Here is a 25,329-nt window from a genome sequence, read left to right as displayed (position 1 = left end):
AACTTCTTTGACAAGAGGGTAAACGACATCAGATCCTCCTTTTCTCACCACCCGGTTAGTGCTGCTTGCACTATCCCAGCCTCTGCACCCTCACCTCTCCTCTCCACGTCCCATCCTATCCCACCTTGCTCCCCTCTCCCCTGACGAGATCGTCAACCTCATCACATCCAGTCGCCCCAACATATGCTCCCTTGACCTGGTCCCCTCCCCTCTTCTTCAGTCTATAGTACCTGAACTCCTTCCCTTTCTAACCCACCTCATCAACACCTCCCTCCAGGCAGGATGCTTTCCATCTGCCTTCAAGACTGCTAGTCACCCCCCTTCTCAAGAAACCATTACTTAACCCCTCTGATGTCAAAAACTACAGACCGGTTTCCCTTCTACCCTTTCTATCCAAAACTTTCGAACGTGCTGTCTTTAACCAACTTTCTTTGTACCTCCACCAGAACAACCTCCTGGACCCCAACCAGTATGGGTTCAGGGTGGGTCACTCGACAGAGACAGCCCTCCTTGCAGTGACAGAATCGCTGCACTCTGCGAGAGCAAACTCTCTCTCCTCTGCCCTGATACTCCTGGACCTGTCAGCTGCGTTCGACACAGTCAACCACCAGATCCTCCTCTCTACCCTTGAGGGGCTGGGTGTCACAGGCTCTGCACTCTCAATCTTTGCATCCTACTTGACGGGTCGCTCCTACCAGGTTAAATGGAGGCGATCTGTGTCAGAGCCTCGCAGACTGACTACAGATGTTCCACAGGGTTCGGTTCTGGGTCCTGTCCTGTTCTCCCTGTACATGACATCCCTGGGTTCTGTTATTTGCCCGCATGACTTCTCTTACCATTGTTATGCCGATGACACTCAGCCGATCTTGTCCTTTCCTCCCTCTGACACACAAGTAGAGACACACATTGCTGCGTGCTTGACTGGCATCTCGGAGTGGATGGCGACACACCACCTGAAGCTCAGTCTGGACAAGACAGAACTGATGTTCCTCCTAGGGAAAGGTTGCCCGCACCGAGACCTGGCCATCACCATTGACAACACCGTGGTGATGCCAATTTGGACTGTGAGGAATCTGGGTGTGATCCTGGACAACCAACTGTCGTTTGCTGCAAACGTTGCATCGGTTGCTCGCTCCTGCAGATTTCTCCTCTATAACATCAGGAGGATTCGCCCATCTCCTCACCGACGAGATGGCACAGGTGCTCATCCAGGCTCTGGTCATCTCCCGGCTGGACTACGGCAACTCCCTCCTTGCTGGCGCCCCGGCGTCGGACATCAGACCTCTGGAGCTTGTTCAGAAAGCTGCAGCTCGTCTGGTGTTCAACCACCCTAAGTTCTCCCACACAGCTCCCCTTCTCATGTCCCTACACTGGCTCCCAGTAGCTGCTCGCATCCAGTTTAAGACTCTGGTGCTAGCCTACAGGGCAGTGAAAGGAACAGCTCCTTCCTATCTCCAGGCCATGGTCAAGCCCTACACCCCCGCCAGACGACTTCGCTCTGCTGCCTCAGGACGCCTGGTTGCCCCGTCGCTCAGAGGCCCCTGCTGCCGATCGACCCGGTCATGGCTCTTTTCTGTCCTGTCCCCACAGTGGTGGAATGAACTCCCCACTGATGTCAGGACAGCAGAGTCGCTGCCCATCTTTCAGCGCAGGTTGAAAACTCACCTCTTCAAGAACTACTACCCTGTTACTTGCTCTTAGCACTTATTGTATTCACTCATTTAAAAAAAAAATCTCTTTCTTGTGCTTTTACTTAAGCACTGGTTTTGCTCTTAGATGCTTGTTTAGAGAGAAGATGCACCTATGACCTCTGATGACTAGTAGTTCTCCTGATTTCCTACGTTAAGTGATGCTCTTATTGTAAATCGCTTTGGATAAAAGTGTCGGCTAAATGACTGTAATGTAATGTAATGTAATGTAATGGCGATTATGATTATAATTATTATGATTATTATTGTGATTATTATTATTATGATTATTATTATGGTTGTTAATATTGTTGTCATTATTAGAAGAAAGAGAAGTGTTAAATTCGACAACTGAGTTAAAATATCACAGTAATATAAAACACAACATCATATCAACGTTGTGCGTCTTGGGAGAGAGATCCTCCTCTGTTGCTCTCCCTGAGGTTTCCTCCTATTTTCCCTCCCTGTTAAAGGTTTTAGGGAGTTGTTCCTTATCCGATGAGAGGGTCTCAAGACAGGATGTTGTGTTGCTGTAAAGCCCCCTGAGGCAAATTTGTAATTTGTGATATTGGGCTATACAAATAAAACTGACTTGATGTGACTATAAGGACTGGCATTAAAAATGTGAGATAGGAGGGATAAAAGAGAGAATACAGTTTTGAAAGAGTGGGAATAAAAGACACACCAAGAACAAGAATAATAAATGTATTTCAACAAGTGACTTATAAAAGGAGATTTTAACAGACTTTGCTTGCCTCATGTGATTAATGGTAGAAACAATAGCAGTTGTATCCCGCTTTGTCAGTGTTGTGCCACAATAATTACTCTTTTTGTGTGTGTGTGTGTGTGTGTGGCACATCAGAACAGAGATAACTACATACGTTCTTGCCGCCTTCTTCCGGATGGGCGTACGCTCATCGTGGGAGGCGAGGCGAGCACCTTGTCAATCTGGGATTTGGCCACGCCTACACCACGGATCAAGGCGGAGCTGACCTCGTCGGCACCAGCGTGCTACGCCCTCGCCATCAGCCCGGACTCCAAGGTCTGCTTCTCCTGCTGCTCTGACGGAAACATCGCCGTCTGGGACCTCCACAACCAGACGCTGGTCAGGTATCAGGAGCAGGAGGGGTCTGGGTCTGGGTTTCTGTTTCTGTCTCACACATTCTCTACTTTGTTCAGGCTCGTGTAGGGAGGGAAGGCGAAAACATACGCCCTCTAGTGGTTGTTTTCCTGCCGTCAAAGTGGAAGAAATCGCTCCCTTCAGGGTGGAAATGTCTCATCAAATGTCTCATCCTGGACGACCAACTGTCGTTTGCTGCAAACGTTGCATCGGTTGCTCGCTCCTGCAGATTTCTCCTCTATAACATCAGGAGGAGTCGCCCATCTCCTCACCGACGAGATGGCACAGGTGCTCATCCAGACTCTGGTCACCTCCCGGCTGGACTACGGAGACTCCCTCCTTGCTGGCGCCCCGGCGTTGGCCATCAGACCTCTGGAGCTTGTTCAGAAAGCTGCAGCTCGTCTGGTGTTCAACCCCCTAAGTTCTCCCACACAACTCCCCTTCTCATGTCCCTACACTGGCTCCCAGTAGCTGCTCGCATCCAGTTTAAGACTCTGGTGCTAGCCTACAGGGCAGTGAAAGGAACAGCTCCTTCCTATCTCCAGGCCATGGTCAAGCCCTACACCCCCGCCCGACCACTTCGCTCTGCTGCCTCAGGACCCCTGGTTGCCCCGTCGCTCAGAGGTCCCTGCTGCTGATCGACCCGGTCACGGCTCTGTTCTGTCCTGGCCCCACAGTGGTGGACTGAACTCCCCACTGATGTCAGGACAGCGGAGTCGCTGCCCATCTTTCAGCGCAGGTTGAAAACTCACCTCTTCAAGAACTACTACCCTGTTACTTGTTCTTAGCACTTATTGTATTCACTCATTTAAAAATAAAATCTCTTTCTTGCACTTTTACTTTAGCACCGGTTTTGCTCTTAGATGCTTGTTTAGATGCACTTATGACCTCTGATGACTAGTAGTTCTCCTGATTTCCTACGTTAAATGCACTTATTGTAAGTCGCTTTGGATAAAAGCGTCGGCTAAATGACTGGAATGTCATGTAATTTAATCACAGGATAAAGGTGGTTGCTCAGAATAACTTGGTATTGATCCGCAGTTACCCTTCCCTTTAAGGGGACTAGTGGACCCAAATCATGCCAGGAAAATGACCCCCGCAGCATAACTGAGCCCCCGGACCCCCTCACTGTAGGGGTCCAGCATCCAGGTCTTTCCTTTAACTTGTCACCCGTCTGTATATATACAGCAATGAGCTATGACACGTGGAAGATCAGGGCTGTCACAGTTAATGTGTCAGTGCAATTCATTTGTAGATCTTACAGGTGTAGTCTGTAATTGATGCACACGGCAGCTGTCCACCTCACTTCTGCTGTTGTTTTGGTCAGACTGTGAACACAATAACACAATCATGAGAAAACAATTGTAAAACTGAAAACATCAGGTGGTCCAAAAAATTTATAAATCAAATTGGATTTATTTATTTATTTATTTTTTTATTTCTGCCTGATAGTAACTCAGAGGGTGTAGAGTCGACTTCTTCCTGCTTTTCCTCTGAGGACACACTTCCCAGTTTGGCATGATCTGTCACCATATGTGCAAAGATTTGTGCCTGTATGCTCTCATTAATTTCTTCACAACTGAAGGAGTCAAAGGAAGTGGAACGAGGGAAAAAAGAAGAGGTGAAAGAAAACAATGCCAGCTCCTGTCACCTGATGTCATTTCTGTCTTTCTTTCTTTTCATACAGGCAGTTCCAGGGCCACACGGATGGGGCCAGTTGTATAGACATCTCCAATGACGGGACCAAACTGTGGACGGGAGGCCTGGATAACACGGTCCGATCCTGGGACTTGAGAGAGGGGAGGCAACTTCAACAGCATGACTTCACCTCCCAGGTATATACACACACACACACACACACACAGAGATGGACACTGTGGGTTTTGCACACAAGATTATTTACTGGTATCACTGCTACTTCTGCTATCACTACATGCATTGTTATAACTTCTCATACTAACTCTGCTACTGCTCTCATAGTAGTTCTAATGTTATCATAGACAAACAGACAGACAAACAGACAGACAGGACCGGTGTTGGGTTGGTGATGGTCGTCATTAGTCATCATACTCAGCAATATCCAGTATCTCCAACACGGCTCTGCAGAATGGGAAGTGGAAAGTTAATACCAGTATTTTGCAGAAGGCTGACTGTGCAGGGCCGATTAGCATCAGCACTTATGACGGACATTTTACGGTGTTGTGCACCACCTTATTAGAGGCAAAGGGGCAGCGGGCTTGATTCAGACCCGGTCAGCTTTTCAGAAACTACATCAACCTTTGGCGGACACATCGATTATGTATGATGTGTCTGCTGAGGTGGCTCTGAAATATAATGTAATGTGAAATTAAATGTAGTGTAATGTATAATGGCAGACCATTTACTGTGATCAAAGTGTGGGAGTCAGTAAGTCAGCCATATTGATTCTGTACAGGCCTCGAGGTGCATTTGTCTGCGTTTCAAGTTGCACCTCACTGCTTAAAAGCACATTTCAAAACATGTAATGGGGTTCTGTATCAGCCGTCATCCAGGTTCAGACAGGGTTGTGCTGAGTTTTGGGAGAGATGAAATGCGTTTCTAACTGAACACTCCCCTTTCAGACGCTAACAGGCGTTGTCAAAGGTAGAACAGACTTGGTGGTTGTTCCTGAGAATGAGCCGGATTTATCCCCTGGTGCACTCGCTGCCATGCTGGTGGCGCCCGCAGATAAAATAGAACTTCGCAAATTGAAAAGGATTGAACTTGCCAGTGTCATTATCGGAGGGAAGTTGTTCCCAGGTTTACAGAAACCAAGCCTGCAGACTTCCAGCTAGCTCCTTCAGAAGCGGTTGGAGCTGTAAAGTGTAGTGTATGTAATATAATTATAAATATACTGCTCAAAAAAATAAAGGGAACACCTAAAAACACAATATAGACCTCGATGAATGAAATATTTCAGCTGAAAGTCTTTATTTATTAGACAGAGGAACGTGTTTAGAGCAAAATAACCTAAGAATGATCAATGGAAATCAATATCATTAGCCCATTAAGGTCTGGATTCAGAATCATACTCAAAATCAAAGTGGAAAATGAGAACATAGGCTGATCCAACTTCTGTGGAAGTTCCTCAAGACGATTCAAAATGAGGCTCAGTAGTGTGTGTGGCCTCCACGTGCCTGTATGCACTCCCTACAACGTCTGGGCATGCTCCTGATGAGACGACGGATGGTCTCCTGAGGGATCTCCTCCCAGACCTGGATCAGGGCATCGGTCAACTCCTGGACAGTCTGTGGTGCGACATCGCGTTGGCGGATGGTACGAGACATGATGTCCCAGAGGTGCTCGATTGGATTCAGGTCTGGGGAACGTGCAGGCCAGTCCATAGCATCAATGCCCTCGACATACAGGAACTGCTGACACACTCTGGCCACATGAGGACGAGCATTGTCATGCATGAGCAGGAACCCAGGGCCCACTGCACCAGCATATGATCTGACAATGGGTCTGAGGATCTCATCCCGGTACCTAATGGCAGTCATGGTACCTCTGGCTAGCACGTAGAGGTCTGTGCGGCCCTCCAAGGATATGCCTCCCCAGACCACCACTGACCCACCGCCAAACCGGTCATGCTGGAGGATGTTGCAGGCAGCAGAACGTTCTCCACAGCGTCTCCAGACTCTCTCACGTCTGTCACATGTGTTCAGTGTGAACCTGCTCTCATCTGTGAAGAGCACAGGGCGCCAATGGCGAATCTGCCAACCAAGATGTTCTCTGGCAAAGGTCAATCGGGCTGCACGGTGATGGGCTGTGAGCACAGGCCCCAATTGTGGACGTCGGGCCCTCATACCATCCTCATGCATTCTGTTTCTCACTGTTTGAGCAGAAACCTGCACATTAGTGGCCCGTTGAAGGTCGTTTTGTAGGGCTCCGGCAGTGCTCCTCCTGTTCCTCCTTGCACAAAGGACCAGATAGCGGTCCTGCTGCGGGGTTGTTGTCCTCCTGCGGCCCCCTCCACGTCTCCTGGTGTACTGGCCTGTCTCCTGGTACCTCCTCCATGCTCTGGACACTGTGCTGGGAGACACATCAAGTCTTCTTGCCACAGCACGCATGGATGTGCCATCCTGGATGAGCTGCACTACCTGAGCAACTTCTGTAGGTTGCAGATACCGCCTCATGCCACCTCTAGTGGTGAGGGCACTAGCAAAATGGAAAACTAACCAAAGATCGGCCAGAAAAGATGAGGACAGGCAAATGGTCTGTGGCCACCACCTGCAAATCCATTCCCGTTATAGGGGTTGTCTTGCAAATTGTCTAATTTCCACCTGGTGGAAATTAGACAATTTACCAAAAGGTGAAATTGATTCACAAATCAGTGTTGCTTCCTAACTGGACAGGTTGATATCTCAAAAGTGTGATTGACTTGGAGCTACATTGCATTGCTTATGTGTTCCCTTTATTTTTTTGAGCAGTGTATAAAACTGTATGGAATACAGGGGGTGGTGCAGTGGTTAGCACGGTCGCCTCACAGCAAGCAGGTCTTGGGTTCAAGCCCCAGGGTAGTCCAACCTTGGGGGGGGTCATCCCGCGTCACCCTCTGTGTGGAGTTTGCATGTTCTCCCCGTGTCTGCATGGGTTTCCTCCGGGGGCTCCAGTTTCCTCCCACAGTCCAAAGACATGTAGGTCAGGTGGGTCGGCCGTACTAAATTGTCCCTAGGTGTGAATGTGTGTGTGTGTGTGTGTGTGTGGGGACCCTGTGGTGGACTGGCAGCCTGTCCAGGGTGTCTCTCCGCCTGCCACCCAATGACTGCTGGGATAGGCTCCAGCATCCCACGATCCGGGTTCGAAAGAGCGGTTTGGGTAATGGATGGATGGATGGATGGATGGATGGAATACAGAGTTGGATGGGCGAAAACCACCCCCTTTACAGTAATGTAGTTTGAAATGGTCAAATGAAATGTAAATTAACATTTAACATGTAAATAGACTACTTATAGCATTTTTAATCTCTCAAAATATGACAGCTGGGTGTGTTTACGAGTCTCCTGGCATCATACATGTATGTACAAGATGATTTTTATGTTGTGTATGCATGAGAGGATTTGTCATGTGTGTTGTTCAGTTCATGTCCTCCATTCAGTTAATGCACCTCGTGCTGTTGGGAGGCTGCAGGATTTGTGAACTTTGGTCTTTGTGATGAAAAAAACACATGATGGAAGTGACAAAGGTTGTTTTTTTTAGCAGAGTCTCTTCTAAAATTCCTGGGACTTCTTCATCCTTGAAAAATGTGCAGAAATCAGATATTTTGGTGAGACTCTAGGCCTAGATCAGAGCGTATGAGAAGGACGGAACTGATTTTAGCTGACGCTCAAAATTTCAGGCTCATTGATGCCTTTTAATGCAACCTGTGATCCAAGCTTTTGGGTTATGCTATCAGTTTTTCAGGAAATACAGAAAGAACAGTGGTAACAGGCTCAGATTGCCTCTCAACCTCAAAAAACAACCAAGGTTCATATTTTGTTCAAAATAATAACTTGGCATATTTATGTCAACAACAGTTTCTGGCCTCATGTTGTGCTTTGGCTCTAGTAAACTCATGTAAATGGACAGAAATTTCTGGTTAAAACATAATCAGGGGGGCGTCCAGGTAGCGTGTCGGTCTATTCTGTTGCCTACCAACACGGGGATTGCCGGTTCGAATCCCCGTGTTACCTCCGGCTTGGTTGGGCGTCCCTACAGACACAATTGGCTGTGTCTGCGGGTGGGAAGCCGTATGTGTCCTGGTCACTACACTAGCGCCTCCTCTGAATGGTCAGGGCGCCTGTTCAGGGGGAAGGGGGAACTGGGGAGAATAGTGTGATCCTCCCAAGCGCTACGTCCTCCAGGTGAAACTCCTCGCTGTCAGTTGAAAAGAAGTGGCTGGCAACTCCACGTGTATCGGAGGAGGCATGTGGTAGTCTGCAGCCCTCCCCAGATCAGGAGGTGGAGCAGCGTCCGGGACGGCTCGGAAGAGTGGGGTAATTGGCCAAGTACAACTGGGGAGAAAAAAAAACATAATTTGGGAAAAACGTTCTACAATCTGAATGAGATGTGGAAAGTCCAAACACAGCCTTTCATTTAAAAGATATTAATCATGTAGACAGAGTGTGAGGTTTATATTATGTGCTGTTGCATCAGAGTAAGACAGGAATACCATCCAGGTCAATGCACACACCCATGCTAACATAAGCTCCACACACATATACACTTACATATACACTCACTCACACACACACACACTTTGGCAGTCCAACGAAACGATGATGATGACTGTGATGCAGTTTAAGCTCAGCAAGCATGCCCGTGGGCCATCAGGCCGCATAGAGCGACAATATCATCCACATTTGTCACAGATGAATATTGTTTGCGTTGGTCTCATGTCTTGCATGGTGGGCCTTATCATAGGCTTCTTCTCTCTTTTGTTCAACAGCTGTTCTCAATTGCCTTACTGTGGAGCACCATCTCTGTCTCTCCAGGTCAACTGACTCCCAGCTGGAGTCATCTATGCTGCAGATCTTCATGTGGCGCTTGAGCACATCTTTGAAGCGTTGCTTCTGGCCTCCCTGCTTTCTTTTTCCTTGGTACGGCTCCCTATAGAAAACCTCTTTTGGTCGCCGGTTGTCTGGCATTCTTCTCACATGGCTGGCCCATCTGAGCTGGGAGGTTGTTATTAGGGCGTCAACACTGACCGTACCAGCACGTCTCAATACTTCCACGTCGGGCACTTTGTCTTCCCATCTGATTCACAGCGGCTTTCGCAGATGACGAAGCTGTATGCTGGCGAGCTTCTTGATGTGATTGCGATACGGGGTCATGCATTCAGTGGAGTATAGTAGAGACAAGAGAACAGCTGTGTTGTAGACCTTGATCTTTGTTGTCGGCCTGATGTCATGGTGAGACCAAAGTCATTTGTGGAGGGCACCAAAGACTTTTGTGGCCGCTTGGATTCTTCTGTCCACTTCTAAGTCAAGAGTTTGTATCTGTCACACCACTGCTCAGATAGGTAAAGCACCCAGTGGTCTTCAGAGATGCTCCATTAATCAAAATACTGGGCTGACCTTCTTCAGGGCTTTTCTGAGGGGGAGGCTGGTACAGATGCTCTGTTTTGAAGATGGTTTATCTTCAGTCCAAAGAGGGTAGCTGCTGAAGAGGAGCGGTCTACTGTTTCTTGCATTTCTTCAGGATCATTGGCAACCAGAGCTGAATCATCTGCATAGAGAAGCTGTCGAACACAGAGTTCTCTTGTTTTGGTAGACACCTTGAGTCTTGCAAGATTGTAGAGGTTTCCATCTATTTGGGTTCTGATGGACAAGCCACCCCTCAAGTTGGCTGACATTGTTTCTAAGACTGCAGCGAGATATAACGTGAATAAGGTCGGTGCAAGCACACATCCCTGCTTCACTCCATGCTTGATGTTGAAAGCATCGCTGACTTGAGTTTAAAATTGTAGCCGCTCTTTTAAGCTCAGGTACAACCCACCATTACACACGGACTCCCAGCAAACCAACAAATGTAGCAGAGAACAAAACATCACCTGGTACAACCCACCCTACAGTGATACCATAGCCACAAACATCGGTAAGCAGTTGTTTTTTTTTAAAATTTTGGGTAAGTGCTTTACCCCGGACCATCAGCTGAGGAAGATGTTCAATAGGAACACCATCAACATGAGTTACAGCTGCATGCCTAACATTCAACACATAATATCATCCCACAACACAAGAATCACCAACAAATCAATGACACCTTCATCACAACCAGACTCCCCCAACTGCAACTGCCGTGTGAACGACTCACGCCCCCTTGTGGGAAAATGCCAGACGAAGGGAGTTATCTACCAAACTACGATGATGAGAGATGACAACAACAAAACAGAGACATACGTGGGTCTAACAGGGGGAACATTCAAAAAGGTTTAATGCTCACATGTGTAGCTTTAGAAACAACCGTTTAAAGAATGTCACATCTTTAAGGCCTTATATTTGGTCACTGGCGGACAGAAACATAAATTATTCAACCACCTGGAAAATCCTCTCAAAGAACAAAACATATTCACCCAGGAGTAAAATGTATAATCTATGTCTGACTGACACATTTTATCATCTGCAAACTACAAATGTCCACATTGAACAACAGTAATGAACTGGCCAGCAGTTGCACACATTACATTACATTACATGACAGTCATTTAGCCGACGCTTTTATCCAAAGCAACTTACAATAAGTGCATTTAACATAGGAAGTCAGGAGAACTACTAGTCATCAGAGGTCATAAGTGCATCTAAACAAGCATCTAAGAGCAAAACCAGTGCTAAAGTAAAAGTACAAGAAAGAGATTTTCTTTTTAAATGAGTGAATACAATAGGTACTAAGAACAAGTAACAGGGTAGTAGTTCTTAAAGAGGTGAGTTTTCAACCTGCGCTGAAAGATGGGCAGCGACTCTGCTGTCCTGACGTCAGTGGGGAGTTCAGTCCACCACTGTGGGGCCAGGACAGAACAGAGCCGTGACCGGGTCAATCGGCAGCAGGGACCTCTGAGCGACGGGGCAACCAGGCGTCCCGAGGCAGCAGAGCGAAGTGGTGGGGCGGGGGTGTAGGGCTTGACCATGGCCTGGAGATAGGAAGGAGCTGTTCCTTTCACTGCCCTGTAGGCTAGCACCAGAGTCTTAAACTAGATGTGAGCAGCTACTGGGAGCCAGTGTAGGGACATAAGAAGGGGAGTTGTGTGGGAGAACTTAGGGGGGTTGAACACCAGACGAGCTGCAGCTTTCTGAACAAGCTCCAGAGGTCTGATGGCCGACGCCGGGGCGCCAGCAAGGAGGGAGTTGCTGTAGTCCAGCCGGGAGATGACCAGAGCCTGGATGAGCAGCTGTGCCGTCTCGTCGGTGAGGAATGGGTGAATCCCCCTGATGTTATAGAGGAGAAATCTGCAGGAGCGAGCAACCAATGCAACGTTTGCAGCAAACGACAGTTGGTCATCCAGGATCACACCCAGATTCCTCACAGTCCGAGTTGGCGTCACCACGGTGTTGTCAATGGTGATGGCCACATAGATATAACACATGACACATAGATATAAACAGCTATTTTGTAATTATGAATAAATCATGTCAATATACAAATACCCCCCCCTCCACTGGACCATTAGCGATCACGTGTTTTTGAATTTTTGAATGTTGCACTTCTCCCTTCCCCATTGGACGTTGTGCACGTGATGTGCATGACGAGGCAGTAGATGGTATGTTCTTTCCTCCAGTAGCTTTACTGATGCTGATGATGCTTATAGCATGGAACAGACTTGTACTGTCTCATAAAGAATTTACTTGACTCACTGGATTATATATATATATATATATATATATATATATATATATATATATATATATATATATATATATATATATATACATTAGTGCTGGGCAACGAGTAAATTTTTTAATCGTGATTAATCGCATATTTTCTGCGATTAATCTCATAGTTATGCGCAAAATTCAATAATGGATTCAAAAGTAGTGTATTGCACACTTTTATTTTAAAAGTACTGTTATATGAACAAAAGAGCAATAACATTTGATTTGCAAACACTAACAAATAAGGTGCTTTATGAACCTGGGCCAGGGGAGAATCAGTCCGCTGACTCGACTCTCACCTGGACCCAGCCCACGCCTCACCCACTCCCTCCCTCCAGTTTGCCACAACTGCATTTATCCATTCCTCCGACTTTACATTTTCTTACTCCTCTTCACCAAGCCAGTTGCTAAGACACACAAGGTCATTTAAATTTTCAGATGATAAAGAAACTCTCTTCTTCTGTACTATATGACCGGCAAGAGAAAACAACCTTTCACAGGGTACGGATGTTGCAGGTGTGGCCAAGTACTTCTGTGCAATGGAGGCCAGCCTGCTGTGTGAGCCTGCCTGTTTGGACCACCACTCTAACGGACAGGCCTCTGTACTGATGGTGGGCTCCGCTCTGTATCGACACACACAGTTCTCAGCTGAGTCTTCCTCCTGTTCAGAATCAGACTCTGATGAAGCAGCCAATAGGGCTAACTTTTTCTTTGGTGGCTCAGATGTTGTTGCTTCCACAGGTTTCTCTGCAACAACCCTCTGTTCCTTGAGTAAGTTGGTGACTGAGGCCCACACTTCACCCCTCTCAGCTCTGGGTATACACTTGAGGTCCTTGAATCTCGGGTCCAATGCGGTAGCAATCTTCAGATATGCAATGTTGGCATTTCCCTTGCGTGTCTCCATGTCTGTTCTGAATGTAGACTTGAATTTGACCACGTAGGCAGGGTCTTCATCTGAGCTCTCCATCACCCGAGAGAGATGGCAAAAAGCGGGCAGAACAACAGAGCATGAAACATACTTTTCTCCTCCCAGAAGCTCAGTCACATACCTGCAAAAAAAAAAATCAAACCCATTTCAGTCAAAATGTATTGCATTCACTTACTAAAATGTCCTCTACATATTCATGCTATATTTACACACACACATACAGACACTATTTCTCTCTCACACGCCCTCAGACAGGACAGTGAGAAATACGTATGTGATGTAAAATATACCTGCAGGGCTCCAGTAGCGTTTCCAACCTCTGTAGTTTGTCCATTTCAGCTGTAGTTGGCATGGCAATCTTGGTGTGTGTGGTGAGGACATCCCTCGGTGGCTGTTCGTTTCTGCGGACGCTTTTTATCATGTCCAGAGTGGAATTCCATCTGGTTGGAATGTCTTGTATAAGCGACTCCTTCTTTTGTCCATGTTCAATTTGTTGTTGTTCTAATTCTGCAGCACTTGCTGGACTGTGTTTAAAGTGGCCCACAGCTTTTCTACATTTGGCCCGGACATTGTCAAATGCACTGTTCTGCAGAGATGCTGTGACAGAACGCTGGAGACTGTGCGCCACGCAGGGAGCGTGTTCAAAAGGCAGATGTCTCGCAGCAGCGGTCGTGTTTCTTGCACTATCTGTGCCAAGTGTGCTGACTTTATTTGAAATGTTCCACCGCTGTGCAGCATGAATAAAATGTCCCGCGCATGTTTCAGCAAAATGTCTGTCGTCTGTTTCCATTACCGTCAGAGCATGTGAATGCAGCTCCCACTGTTCATCAGTATAATGCACTGTAACTCCGAGGTAACTATGGTTACCCAGCGATGTCCAATGGTCTCCAGTGAGAGCAACAGTTGGTGCACGTTGTAACGCCGTCGCTTTTGCAGTCCTCTCCTTTTCGTACAACTTGTGTATTCTTCTCGTGATGGTGCATCTTGAGGGAGGCTCATACGTGCCGTCATTTGTTGCGATCCTAAGAATATTCCTCAGACCTACATCTTCCACAATGCTAACCGGCCTGCAGCTTGTAGCTACTATCCACTCCGCTGTGGCATCGGTTAGCTTGTCTTGCTTCTTTCTCTCTATACTTCCCCCAAACGTATCTAACGTAGTCTGCCGAAGCCTCCCTTTGGTGGGTGATTTACTGGTATCAACGGTGTGTTTTGCATTTAGGTGATAATTCAGACTTGAAGTACTCCGGTGACAGGAAAATTCAGCATTACAGTAGTTACAAATAACTTTCGTTCTATCAACTCCGCCTTCTGGAATTGATTTAAAATGAAAATGTTCATTTAATAGTTCATTACCTTTCTCCATTTTTTTTCTCTCCACGCCAATTCTTTTCTGTTCCGGTCCATGTGAGCGCTGCAGCAGTCTTAGGCCCACCCCAAATGCTCTCATTGGCCCACCCCAAGCCAATACTGATCAACATCCCACCCCTCCTGTGACCCATGGTTTGTCTGTATTTGTATTCAGAGCCAGTGAGCAACAGACTTCCAAAATAATAATAATAAAAAAACTGCGTTAATCCGTGATAAAATAATTGTCGGCGTTAACGCGATAATAACGCGTTAACTTGCCAAGCCCTCATATATATATATATATATATAGACACACACAAATAATGAACCTGTCAGTAGTCTGCAGCAGTTTAAAGTAGTTTGTCATGCTGTCGTATTTGTCCTAAAGGTTTAAAATAGGCATAAATATGTTTTATGTCATTTTTCTCTTCATCCTAGCTCTTACAGTGTATTTGTGAAGAGCATGGCTCATGAGGAAGTTTAGCAAATAAAACCTTCATGCAACATTAGTTGAGGGTCTAGAGTCTAGACCCTCATTCAGCCAGGGATGCTACAGTCAGAGCTTCACCTCATCGGTCCTGCCACGCTACTGACTGATGTCCAAACCGACTCCGACGTGATGTTCTAAGGTAGTGGTGCTCCTTCAACAGAAACGAAAGCATCAGTGAAATTATATCTCGACAACAGAGACCCAGACCAGCGGGTAGACCCCTCTCATAACGGTACGGAAGATGAGCTTCGTCGCTCTGCTTGCAAACGGAATCCTATGGAAAAGATGCTTGCATTTCAAAGAGAGGAGGTCCACAAACGGTTGAGGACTAGGTTGGTGGCGGTTCTGCGCCAGCAGTCTGATGAAGCCACAGTAGAAGTGTAATATCAGTATACGTACACACACTGGAGGTGTTAGGAGATTCAGCACAGTTCATCTGTTCACAATCAGTGCCCTCCACCAGGCACCATCTCTTGCTCTCTCCCTCTCTTTGACATCATGTCTCTCTGTCCCTAAAAACAAGGTACACAGGGTAATAATCATCATCATCATCACGTTTATATAGGGCTTTTCTAGGCACCCAAAGCAGTTCACATTGAAAGGGGTAACTCAGTTCAACCACCACCAATGTGCAGCGCCACCTGGGTGATGCAGGTGGAACTCCATGTTTCACATCTCTTCCTAAGTGACATCCTCACAAGCAACTAATAAATTACACGTTGTGCCACACATGCATTTTTTTCTTTGTATCTGGCCAATTACCCTGCTCTTTTTTTTAATTTATTTTGAGCTGTTCCTGTCACTGCTCCACCCCCTCTCTGCCGATCCGGGGGGCACCCCGACCGACCAGAGGAGGGGCTAGTGCAGCGACCAGGACAAATACCCACATCCGATTTCCCACCCACAGACATGGCCAATTGTGGCTGTAGAGACGCCCGACCAAGCCGGAGGTAACACAGGGGTTCGACCCGGCGATCCTGTGTTGGTAGGCAACGGAATAGACCGCTACGCACACATGCATTTTACTGAGGTAGAAGTGCTTGGTTGTCTACATTGTACAAAATCCAGACAGAATTGCTGAAAAACTGCTCAGTTCTTCCGTTGTCCAGTTGTGAACTCCACACGTGGCCCTTGTGCTTTACCATGCAGCAGTTAGAGTTAACTTTTTAGGGGGGAATAAGACAGATATTTCTTCTGTCATTCAAGCTGAACTGTTGTAAAAGCCTCCTTCACTGGCAGGGAATCAAACCCAGGCTGCGGCGGTGAGAACGCCGAATCACACACAACACACACACACACACAGGCATGCGATGCTCCCTTCACATGTGTAACCGAGGCCGCTGGGTTTCCCTGCAGATCTTCTCCCTGGGATACTGTCCGACGGGCGAGTGGCTGGCGGTGGGGATGGAGAATAGTAATGTGGAGGTTTTGCACGTCACCAAACCAGACAAGTACCAGCTCCACCTGCACGAGAGCTGCGTGCTTTCACTCAGATTCGCCCACTGTGGTAAGAACCAGAGAATTCGTCCTGTCCTCTGTACACACAGTTTACAACGACAGGAAAACTCCCTGTGTCCGCTGCCGGAGGTTGACTTGTCAGTATTCCAAGCTCACAGACCAATGCTTGCTACAAGAAAAAGAAATGCAATTTTGTTGTCACAGGTTGTACGATAACTTCACTAGACGCATGATGCGCTCCATGTTGATGTCTGGAGATATTTTGTTGGCCGTATGTGTCATTCTAGAAGGGCGTAGTTCATACTAGAGTGATTCATTTAAATATTGTACCCATTAGGGATTGTGCTAATAAAATACAAATAACATGAGCTGTCTACTGTTGTATTACACACTTATCTATTAACAATTTATTTATAATGACTGATTTATTAATGGCTTACCTGTTATCTAGTTATCAACTACTTATTAATGACATATTAATAACTTATTTTTAGTGACCTATTTTTTTGAATGACTTATCTATTAATGGCTTATCATAAGCCACTGTGCACTTGCTACATTAGCTGGTTGAAGGTTGCTTCATCACTGTTCGGTACATTGGCAGTGAAAAGTGAGTCGCAGCCCCGCCTGCATATGTAATATATGTATGTGGCTACGCATGTCTGCAGCCGAGATGTACTACGACTGGTCTTCATCCATTACATAAACCAAAACTCATCAAACTGAGCAACTGAAGTGCAGCTCGTGAGACTGCAGAATTAAACTTGTACATTGTTTTACAAAGTGCGGCGCGGTGGCGCAGTGGTTAGCACGGTCTCACAGCAAGAAGGTCCTGGGTTCGAACCCCGGGGAAGTCCAACCTTGGTGGATCATCCCGGGTTGTCCTCTGTGTGGAGTTTGCATGTTCTCCCCGTGTCTGCGTGGGTTTCTTCCGGGTGCTCCGGTTTCCTCCCACAGTCCAAAGACATGTGGGTCAGGTGAATCCAAAGACGTGTAGTCAGGTGAATCAAAGACATGTGGGTCAGGTGAATCAAAGACATGTGGATCAGGTGAATCAAAGACATGTAGATCAGGTGAATCAAACACATGTAGGTCAGGTGAATCAAAAGACATGTAGGTCAGGTGAATCAAACACATGTAGGTCAGGTGAATCCAAAGACGTGTAGTCAGGTGAATCAAAGACATGTGGGTCAGGTGAATCAAAGACATGTGGATCAGGTGAATCAAACACATGTAGATCAGGTGAATCAAAGACGTGTAGGTCAGGTGAATCAAAAGACATGTAGGTCAGGTGAATCAAACACATGTAGATAAGGTGAATCAAAGACGTGTAGGTCAGGTGAATCAAAGACATGTAGGTCAGGTGAATCAAAGACATGTAGGTCAGGTGAATCAAAGACATGTAGGTCATCAAAGACATGTAGGTCAGGTGAATCAAAGACATGTAGGTCAGGTGACTCAAAGACATGTAGGTCAGGTGAATCAAAAGACATGTAGGTCAGGTGAATCAAACACATGTAGGTCAGGTGAGTCAAAGACATGTAGATCAGGTGACTCAAAGACATGTAGGTCAGGTGAATCAAAAGACATGTAGGTCAGGTGAATCAAACACATGTAGGTCAGGTGAATCAAAGACATGTAGGTCAGGTGAATCAAAGACATGTAGGTCAGGTGAATCAAAGACATGTAGGTCATCAAAGACATGTAGGTCAGGTGAATCAAAGACATGTAGGTCAGGTGACTCAAAGACATGTAGGTCAGGTGAATCAAAGACATGTAGATCAGGTGACTCAAAGACATGTAGGTCAGGTGAATCAAAAGACATGTAGGTCAGGTGAATCAAAGACGTAGGTCAGGTGACTCAAAGACATGTAGGTCAGGTGAATCAAAAGACATGTAGGTCAGGTGAATCAAAGACATGTAGGTCAGGTGACTCAAAGACATGTAGGTCAGGTGACTCAAAGACGTGTAGGTCAGGTGAATCAAAGACGTGTAGGTCAGGTGAATCCAAAGACATGTAGGTCAGGTGAATCAAACACATGTAGGTCAGGTGAATCAAACACATGTAGGTCAGGTGAATCAAAAGACATGTAGATCAGGTGAATCAAAGACGTGTAGGTCATGTGAATCAAACACATGTAGGTCAGGTGAATCCAAAGACGTGTAGTCAGGTGAATCAAAGACATGTGGGTCAGGTGAATCAAAGACATGTGGATCAGGTGAATCAAACACATGTAGAGCAGGTGAATCAAAGACGTGTAGGTCAGGTGAATCAAAAGACATGTAGGTCAGGTGAATCAAACACATGTAGATCAGGTGAATCAAAGACGTGTTGGTCAGGTGAATCAAAGACATGTAGGTCAGGTGAATCAAAGACATGTAGGTCAGGTGAATCAAAGACATGTAGGTCATCAAAGACATGTAGGTCAGGTGAATCAGACATGTAGGTCAGGTGACTCAAAGACATGTAGGTCAGGTGACTCAAAGACATGTAGGTCAGGTGACTCAAAGACATGTAGGTCAGGTGACTCAAAGACGTGTAGGTCAGGTGAATCAAAGACCTGTAGGTCAGGTGAATCCAAAGACATGTAGGTCAGGTGACTCAGAGACATGCAGGTCAGGTGAATCAAAGACATGTAAGTCAGGTGAATCAAAGACATGTAGGTCAGGTGACTCAAAGAAGTGTAGGTCAGGTGAATCCAAAAACATGTAGGTCAGGTGAATCCAAAGACATGTAGGCCAGGTGAATCAAACACATGTAGGTCAGGTGAATCAAACACATGTAGGTCAGGTGAATCAAAGACATGTAGGTCAGGTGAATCAAAGACATGTAGGTCAGGTGACTCAAAGACGTGTAGGTCAGGTGACTCAAAGAAGTGTAGGTCAGGTGAATCCAAAAACATGTAGGTCAGGTGAATCCAAAGACATGTAGGCCAGGTGAATCAAACACATGTAGGACAGGTGAATCAAACACATGTAGGACAGGTGAATCAAACACATGTAGGTCAGGTGAATCCAAAGACATGTAGGCCAGGTGAATCAAACACATGTAGGTCAGGTGAATCAAACACATGTAGGACAGGTGAATCAAACACATGTAGGTCAGGTGAATCCAAACATATGTAGGACAGGTGAATCAAACACATGTAGGTCAGGTGAATCCAAAGACATGTAGGCCAGGTGAATCAAACACATGTAGGTCAGGTGAATCCAAACACATGTAGGTCAGGTGAATCAAATACATGTAGGTCAGGTGAATCAAACATGTAGGTCAGGTGAATCGGCCGTACTAAAAAAAAATTTTTTTTTTAAAAGTCCCTAGGTGTGAATGTGTGGGCCCTGTGATGGCCTGGCGGCCTGTCCAGGGTGTCTCCCTGCCTACCGCTCAATGACTGCTGGGATAAGCTCCAGCATCCCGTGACCTGAATTAGGATAAGCAGCTTGGATAACGGATGGACGGGTGGATATCATGAGATGGCGTTAGAATCTATTCTTGGCTGGAAACAAGACAGAAGTAGAAATGTTGCTAATAAAGTTGAATCCCAATATAGTCGTGAGCCAAGAATAGGACAGGTTTATGTGTCGTCCTTGTTATTTTGGAAATGTTTTTTGCAGCTAAATGATTAACTAATCAATAAAACATCATTTACAGTAGAGCTGGATAGGAGCTTGATAGCCGTGTTGTTAGTCTGCTATGAGATCATGACATACGTTCTGCTCTAAACGGGACTCGTGCATTAAGACCAGTCAGAAAATTTAAAGTGGGGACGAATCATTCAGCTCATCTTTTAATTGCAATACAAATTAGAGGCAACAGCGGAGCTGGGATATGTTTCAAATGTTTATTCTATATCTATATTTATGTCAATGTTTTGTGGTGTTTGCAGGGAAGTGGTTTGTAAGTACAGGAAAAGACAATCTGCTCAATGCTTGGAGAACACCCTACGGTGCCAGCATCTTCCAGGTAATCACACGTATGACGCTCTATTGCTGAGAGAGACCATACTATAATGTAGAAGTCACATATTTAATCACAGCAACGCCCAGCGTGTTGCCATCTACAATTTTGATGTGCTTTTGAGCAAATCATCCCCCCTGCACCTTATCCCCAACTGATCACATGATCAGCATTGTGAGTCATTCTGAATGAGATGACTAGTGACACACCTGAACAGTAAACTGGACCAAGTGTCTCTATGGCCCTGTCACACCAGCTTCCTGCATCCAGTATGTCCACACTGTGTCTGAGACAGTTTCCATTCACACCTGGTATCAACATGTGTCTCCAGTGAGCACTTGTAATTGGATTTTACTTTCCCGCTTAATTCGCGAATAGTCACGTACATCACGGGAAGGTGATCAGTTCATCTGGACACAACGTTTATTGTGACAGAACCATTTCGTCATCATCTAAGTGACCTCTTCAGTCTCACCTGACTGCAGGTGTCCCCACCCTTATAAACAATACAGTGTCTGCAGCTATCCCCCACCCTTATAAACAATACAGTGTCTGCAGGTGTCCCCACCCTTATAAACAATACAGTGTCTGCAGCTATCCCCCACCCTTATAAACAATACAGTGACTGCAGGTGTCCCCACCCTTATAAACAATACAGTGTCTGCAGCTATCCCCCACCCTTATAAACAATACAGTGTCTGCAGGTGTCCCCACCCTTATAAACAATACAGTGTCTGCAGGTGTCCCACCCTTATAAACAATACAGTGTCTGCAGGTGTCCCCACCCTTATAAACAATACAGTGGCTGCAGGTGTCCCCACCCTTATAAACAATACAGTGTCTGCAGGTGTCCCCACCCCTTATAAACAATACAGTGACTGTAGGTGTCCCCACCCTTATAAACAATACAGTGTCTGCAGGTGTCCCCACCCTTATAAACAATACAGTGACTGCAGGTGTCCCCACCCTTATAAACAATACAGTGACTGCAGCTATCCCCACCCTTATAAACAATACAGTGTCTGCAGGTGTCCCCACCCTTATAAACAATACAGTGTCTGCAGCTATCCCAACCCTTATAAACAATACAGTGACTGCAGGTGTCCCCACCCTTATAAACAATACAGTGACTGCAGGTGTCCCCACCCTTATAAACAATACAGTGACTGCAGCTGTCCCCACCCTTATAAACAATACAGTGTCTGCAGGTGTCCCCACCCTTATAAACAATACAGTGTCTGCAGGTGTCCCCACCCTTATAAACAATACAGTGACTGCAGGTGTCCCCACCCTTATAAACAATACAGTGTCTGCAGGTGTCCCCACCCTTATAAACAATACAGTGACTGCAGGTGTCCCCACCCTCATAAACAATACAGTGTCTGCAGGTGTCCCCACCCTTATAAACAATACAGTGACTGCAGGTGTCCCCACCCTCATAAACAATACAGTGACTGCAGGTGTCCCCACCCTTATAAACAATACAGTGACTGCAGGTGTCCCCACCCTTATAAACAATACAGTGACTGCAGGTGTCCCCACCCTTATAAACAATACAGTGACTGCAGGTGTCCCCACCCTTATAAACAATACAGTGACTGTAGGTGTCCCCACCCTTATAAACAATACAGTGACTGCAGGTGTCCCCACCCTTATCAACAATACAGTGACTGCAGGTGTCCCCACCCTTATCAACAATACAGTGACTGCAGGTGTCCCCACCCTTATAAACAATACAGTGACTGCAGGTGTCCCACCCTTATAAACAATACAGTGACTGCAGCTATCCCCACCCTTATAAACAATACAGTGACTGCAGGTGTCCCACCCTTATAAACAATACAATGACTGCAGGTGTCCCCACCCTTATAAACAATACAGTGACTGCAGGTGTCCCCACCCTTATAAACAATACAGTGACTGCAGGTGTCCCCACCCTTATTAACAATACAGTGACTGTAGGTGTCCCCACCCTTATAAACAATACAGTGACTGCAGGTGTCCCCACCCTTATAAACAATACAGTGACTGCAGGTGTCCCCACCCTTATAAACAATACAGTGACTGCAGGTATCCCCACCCTTATAAACAATACAGTGACTGCAGGTGTCCCCACCCTTATAAACAATACAGTGACTGCAGGTGTCCCCACCCTTATAAACAATACAGTGACTGCAGGTGTCCCCACCCTTATTAACAATACAGTGACTGCAGGTGTCCCCACCCTTATAAACAATACAGTGACTGCAGGTGTCCCCACCCTTATTAACAATACAGTGACTGTAGGTGTCCCCACCCTTATAAACAATACAGTGACTGCAGGTGTCCCCACCCTTATAAACAATACAGTGACTGCAGGTGTCCCCACCCTTATAAACAATACAGTGACTGCAGGTGTCTCCACCCTTATAAACAATACAGTGACTGCAGGTGTCCCCACCCTTATAAACAATACAGTGACTGCAGGTGTCCCCACCCTTATAAACAATACATTGGTATTATAACAAGACTGATGAGGTCATTTAGATTAATGATGAAATGATTCTCAATAAATGTTGTGTCCAGATGAACGGATTCACCTTTCGGTTATTGAGCATGCATCAAGACAGTCACATACATACACCACTTCCACAACAGTTCTTTTAAAATGTCATTTTGTCCAAGCCAGTTTTGATAGGAGTCCTTGAGTTTGTTTTGAATGGTCACTTGATGCCAGAGAGAGGGTGCAGAGACCTGGTGCTGTCTTCGGTCTTCGGTCTGTGGGTTGTCACCATGACCACATGTGCAGCCTACGGTTGCAAGACTACATTTTTAAAAAAAAGATGCAGTAAAACCAAACGCCGGTGATAGCAACATTAGAAGAAATAGTCATTTATCATGTGTAGAAGATTGTGATGTTATTTTTTAACATTAATATTTGTTAACTGCATGTTCTGAGATCTAGTGGTTTTAACAACACATGGTACGGGCGACATCAATATTTACCTAGCAGGAAACAAGCTGCCGACGATGTCCATCCTCAATTGTCATTATGGAATAGCAAGATGGCGTCACAGTGGCAAATTTCACGTTATCATCAATCCAGAGTTTATTGTAGATCAGTGGGTAACGTTCATCTTTGACCACATGTGAATGTGGTTTGAAGTGATTGGATACCAAATCCGTCTTGGATGTGTTCACACCTGCACATTTAGCTGTCCGGTCATGACCTGATCACCAGAGACACATTTTAATGCCACAAAGGAACACGACCATTCAGACTCTGTGTTGTATAATGTTGTGTTTTGTCTGATCTGTTGGGAGCCGCCCACCAAGTAAATTCCTTATATGTGTAAACTTGGCAGACGGATTCTTATTCTAAAACTTTATTCAATTGCAGAGACGAACCCTTTTCATGCTTTCATTTATATCCCCCTTTATCATGCACATATCCCTCATTATGGCAAGGAGGCGCAGCGGTTAGCGCAGTTGCCTCACAGCATGAAGGTCCTGGGTTCGAACCCCGGGGTAGTCCAAACTTGAGGGTCATCCCAGGTCATCCTCTGTGTGGAGTTCACATGTCCTCCCCCCATGTCTGTGTGGGTTTCCTCTGGGGGCTCCGGTTTCCTCCCACAGTCCAAAGACATGTAGGTCAGGTGGATCGACCGTAAAAAATTGTCCCTAGGTATGAATGTGTGTGTGTGTGTGCGTGTGTGGGCCCTGTGATGGCTTGGCGGCCTGTCCAGGGTGTCCCCCCGCCTGCTGCCCAATGGCTGCTGGGATAGGCTCCAGCATCCCGTGACCCTAAGTAGGGTAGGCGGCTTGGATAATGGATGGATATCCCTCATTATATCTCCTTCTAAATGTTTCTTTAAGAACTCTTTCACGTGTTCACACATTCTTTTTTTATTTCCTCCTTTGCAGTCGAAGGAGTCGTCCTCAGTGCTGAGCTGCGACATCTCTGTGGACGATAAATACATTGTGACTGGCTCAGGAGACAAGAAGGCGACTGTCTATGAGGTCATCTACTAGACGACATGCCGTCAGCCAACATCGAAAAACATCCACCCACCCAAGCACTTTGTGATATCCACATTCCTGTGTCTGTTTTTTTCTGTTTTCTTTTTCCTTCGTGTCAAAAAGGATTTGTATATGCATCAAACCAACTAAGCTGATTCTGTCGTGGACTTTGACCTTTTGACCTCTGGGCTGATGTGGATTGGAGCAGACAAGCACTTGTTTTTTTTTTGTTGCTTGTTTGTTTTTTGTCAATAACTTTTTCTTGCTGTTGTGAAAATGAGAGAGACCCTCCCTGCAGTGGCTCTGCAATGGACCTTAGCAATGTGCAGATATCATTTAATTAATTTAAAGGTGTACTACACCATGTAAAACTGTTACCCTGTCATCCGTCATCCCTACCGCACACCTCACCACAGTATCAAGAGAGGTGCAAGGACATAAGTCATGTAGATTAAAGGTAAAAGAGAAGCTGTCTCTATCCATCACCCCCAGTCAGCCCTGCTTGCCCTTTACTGAACTAGCTCTGAAGACAGCCTCTCTCTCACCCGGCTGACAGAGAGAGCGTCATTTCAACCAGCCAGCGTCACGGAAAACGAGATCACGTTAGATGAGCTGTCAAAGTAATGCGACTGTAATTTACAATCAATGCTAAAAATGCTAAAAATGTCAAGCACCACTGATGTAGGCTAATGGTCGCCCGCATCCATACTGGCCATCTGTTGTGCTCTGGTCCTCATCGGCAGAAGCATGCACCATTCACACTTCCTCTTTCTTCTGTATGAAGATGTTGTCAAGGGCAAGTGTCTTTGTTTAGCACAGACGACTGGTCGAAGCTCACAGAGTACTCTGTGAGCACTCTCATATATATATATATATATATATATATATATATATATACAAGGGGTGGCTGAGCTGGGAAGAGGAGGATGGAGATGAGCAGACGCAAGGGAAAAGCAATACAGAAAAAAATACT

The 25,329-nt window shown here is 46.1% G+C and overlaps 1 protein-coding gene across 12 annotated transcripts in view; it reads left to right on the top strand.

Annotated features, from left to right (window-relative positions):
- The window catches only part of LOC130120798 (transducin-like enhancer protein 4), a 96,531-nt gene extending 71,556 nt beyond the window's left edge, over window positions 1–24,975 (top strand). For all 12 annotated transcript variants that reach the window (XM_056289592.1, XM_056289583.1, XM_056289640.1 and 9 more), the window contains 5 exons: window positions 2,551–2,798; window positions 4,496–4,643; window positions 16,298–16,448; window positions 20,287–20,363; window positions 24,261–24,975. In XM_056289592.1, coding sequence (XP_056145567.1) covers window positions 2,551–2,798; window positions 4,496–4,643; window positions 16,298–16,448; window positions 20,287–20,363; window positions 24,261–24,368 — 732 coding nt within the window. In that variant the 3' untranslated portion in view covers window positions 24,369–24,975. The remainder of the gene's footprint in view (window positions 1–2,550; window positions 2,799–4,495; window positions 4,644–16,297; window positions 16,449–20,286; window positions 20,364–24,260) is intronic.
- Window positions 24,976–25,329: the final 354 nt, after the last annotated feature.

Source organism: Lampris incognitus, chromosome 1 (assembly GCF_029633865.1).
Source record: "Lampris incognitus isolate fLamInc1 chromosome 1, fLamInc1.hap2, whole genome shotgun sequence".
NCBI classification, from domain to species: Eukaryota; Metazoa; Chordata; class Actinopteri; order Lampriformes; family Lampridae; genus Lampris; species Lampris incognitus.
The sequence above is the reverse complement of the archived record's forward strand: the minus strand, read 5'-3'. Positions and strand labels throughout refer to the sequence as shown.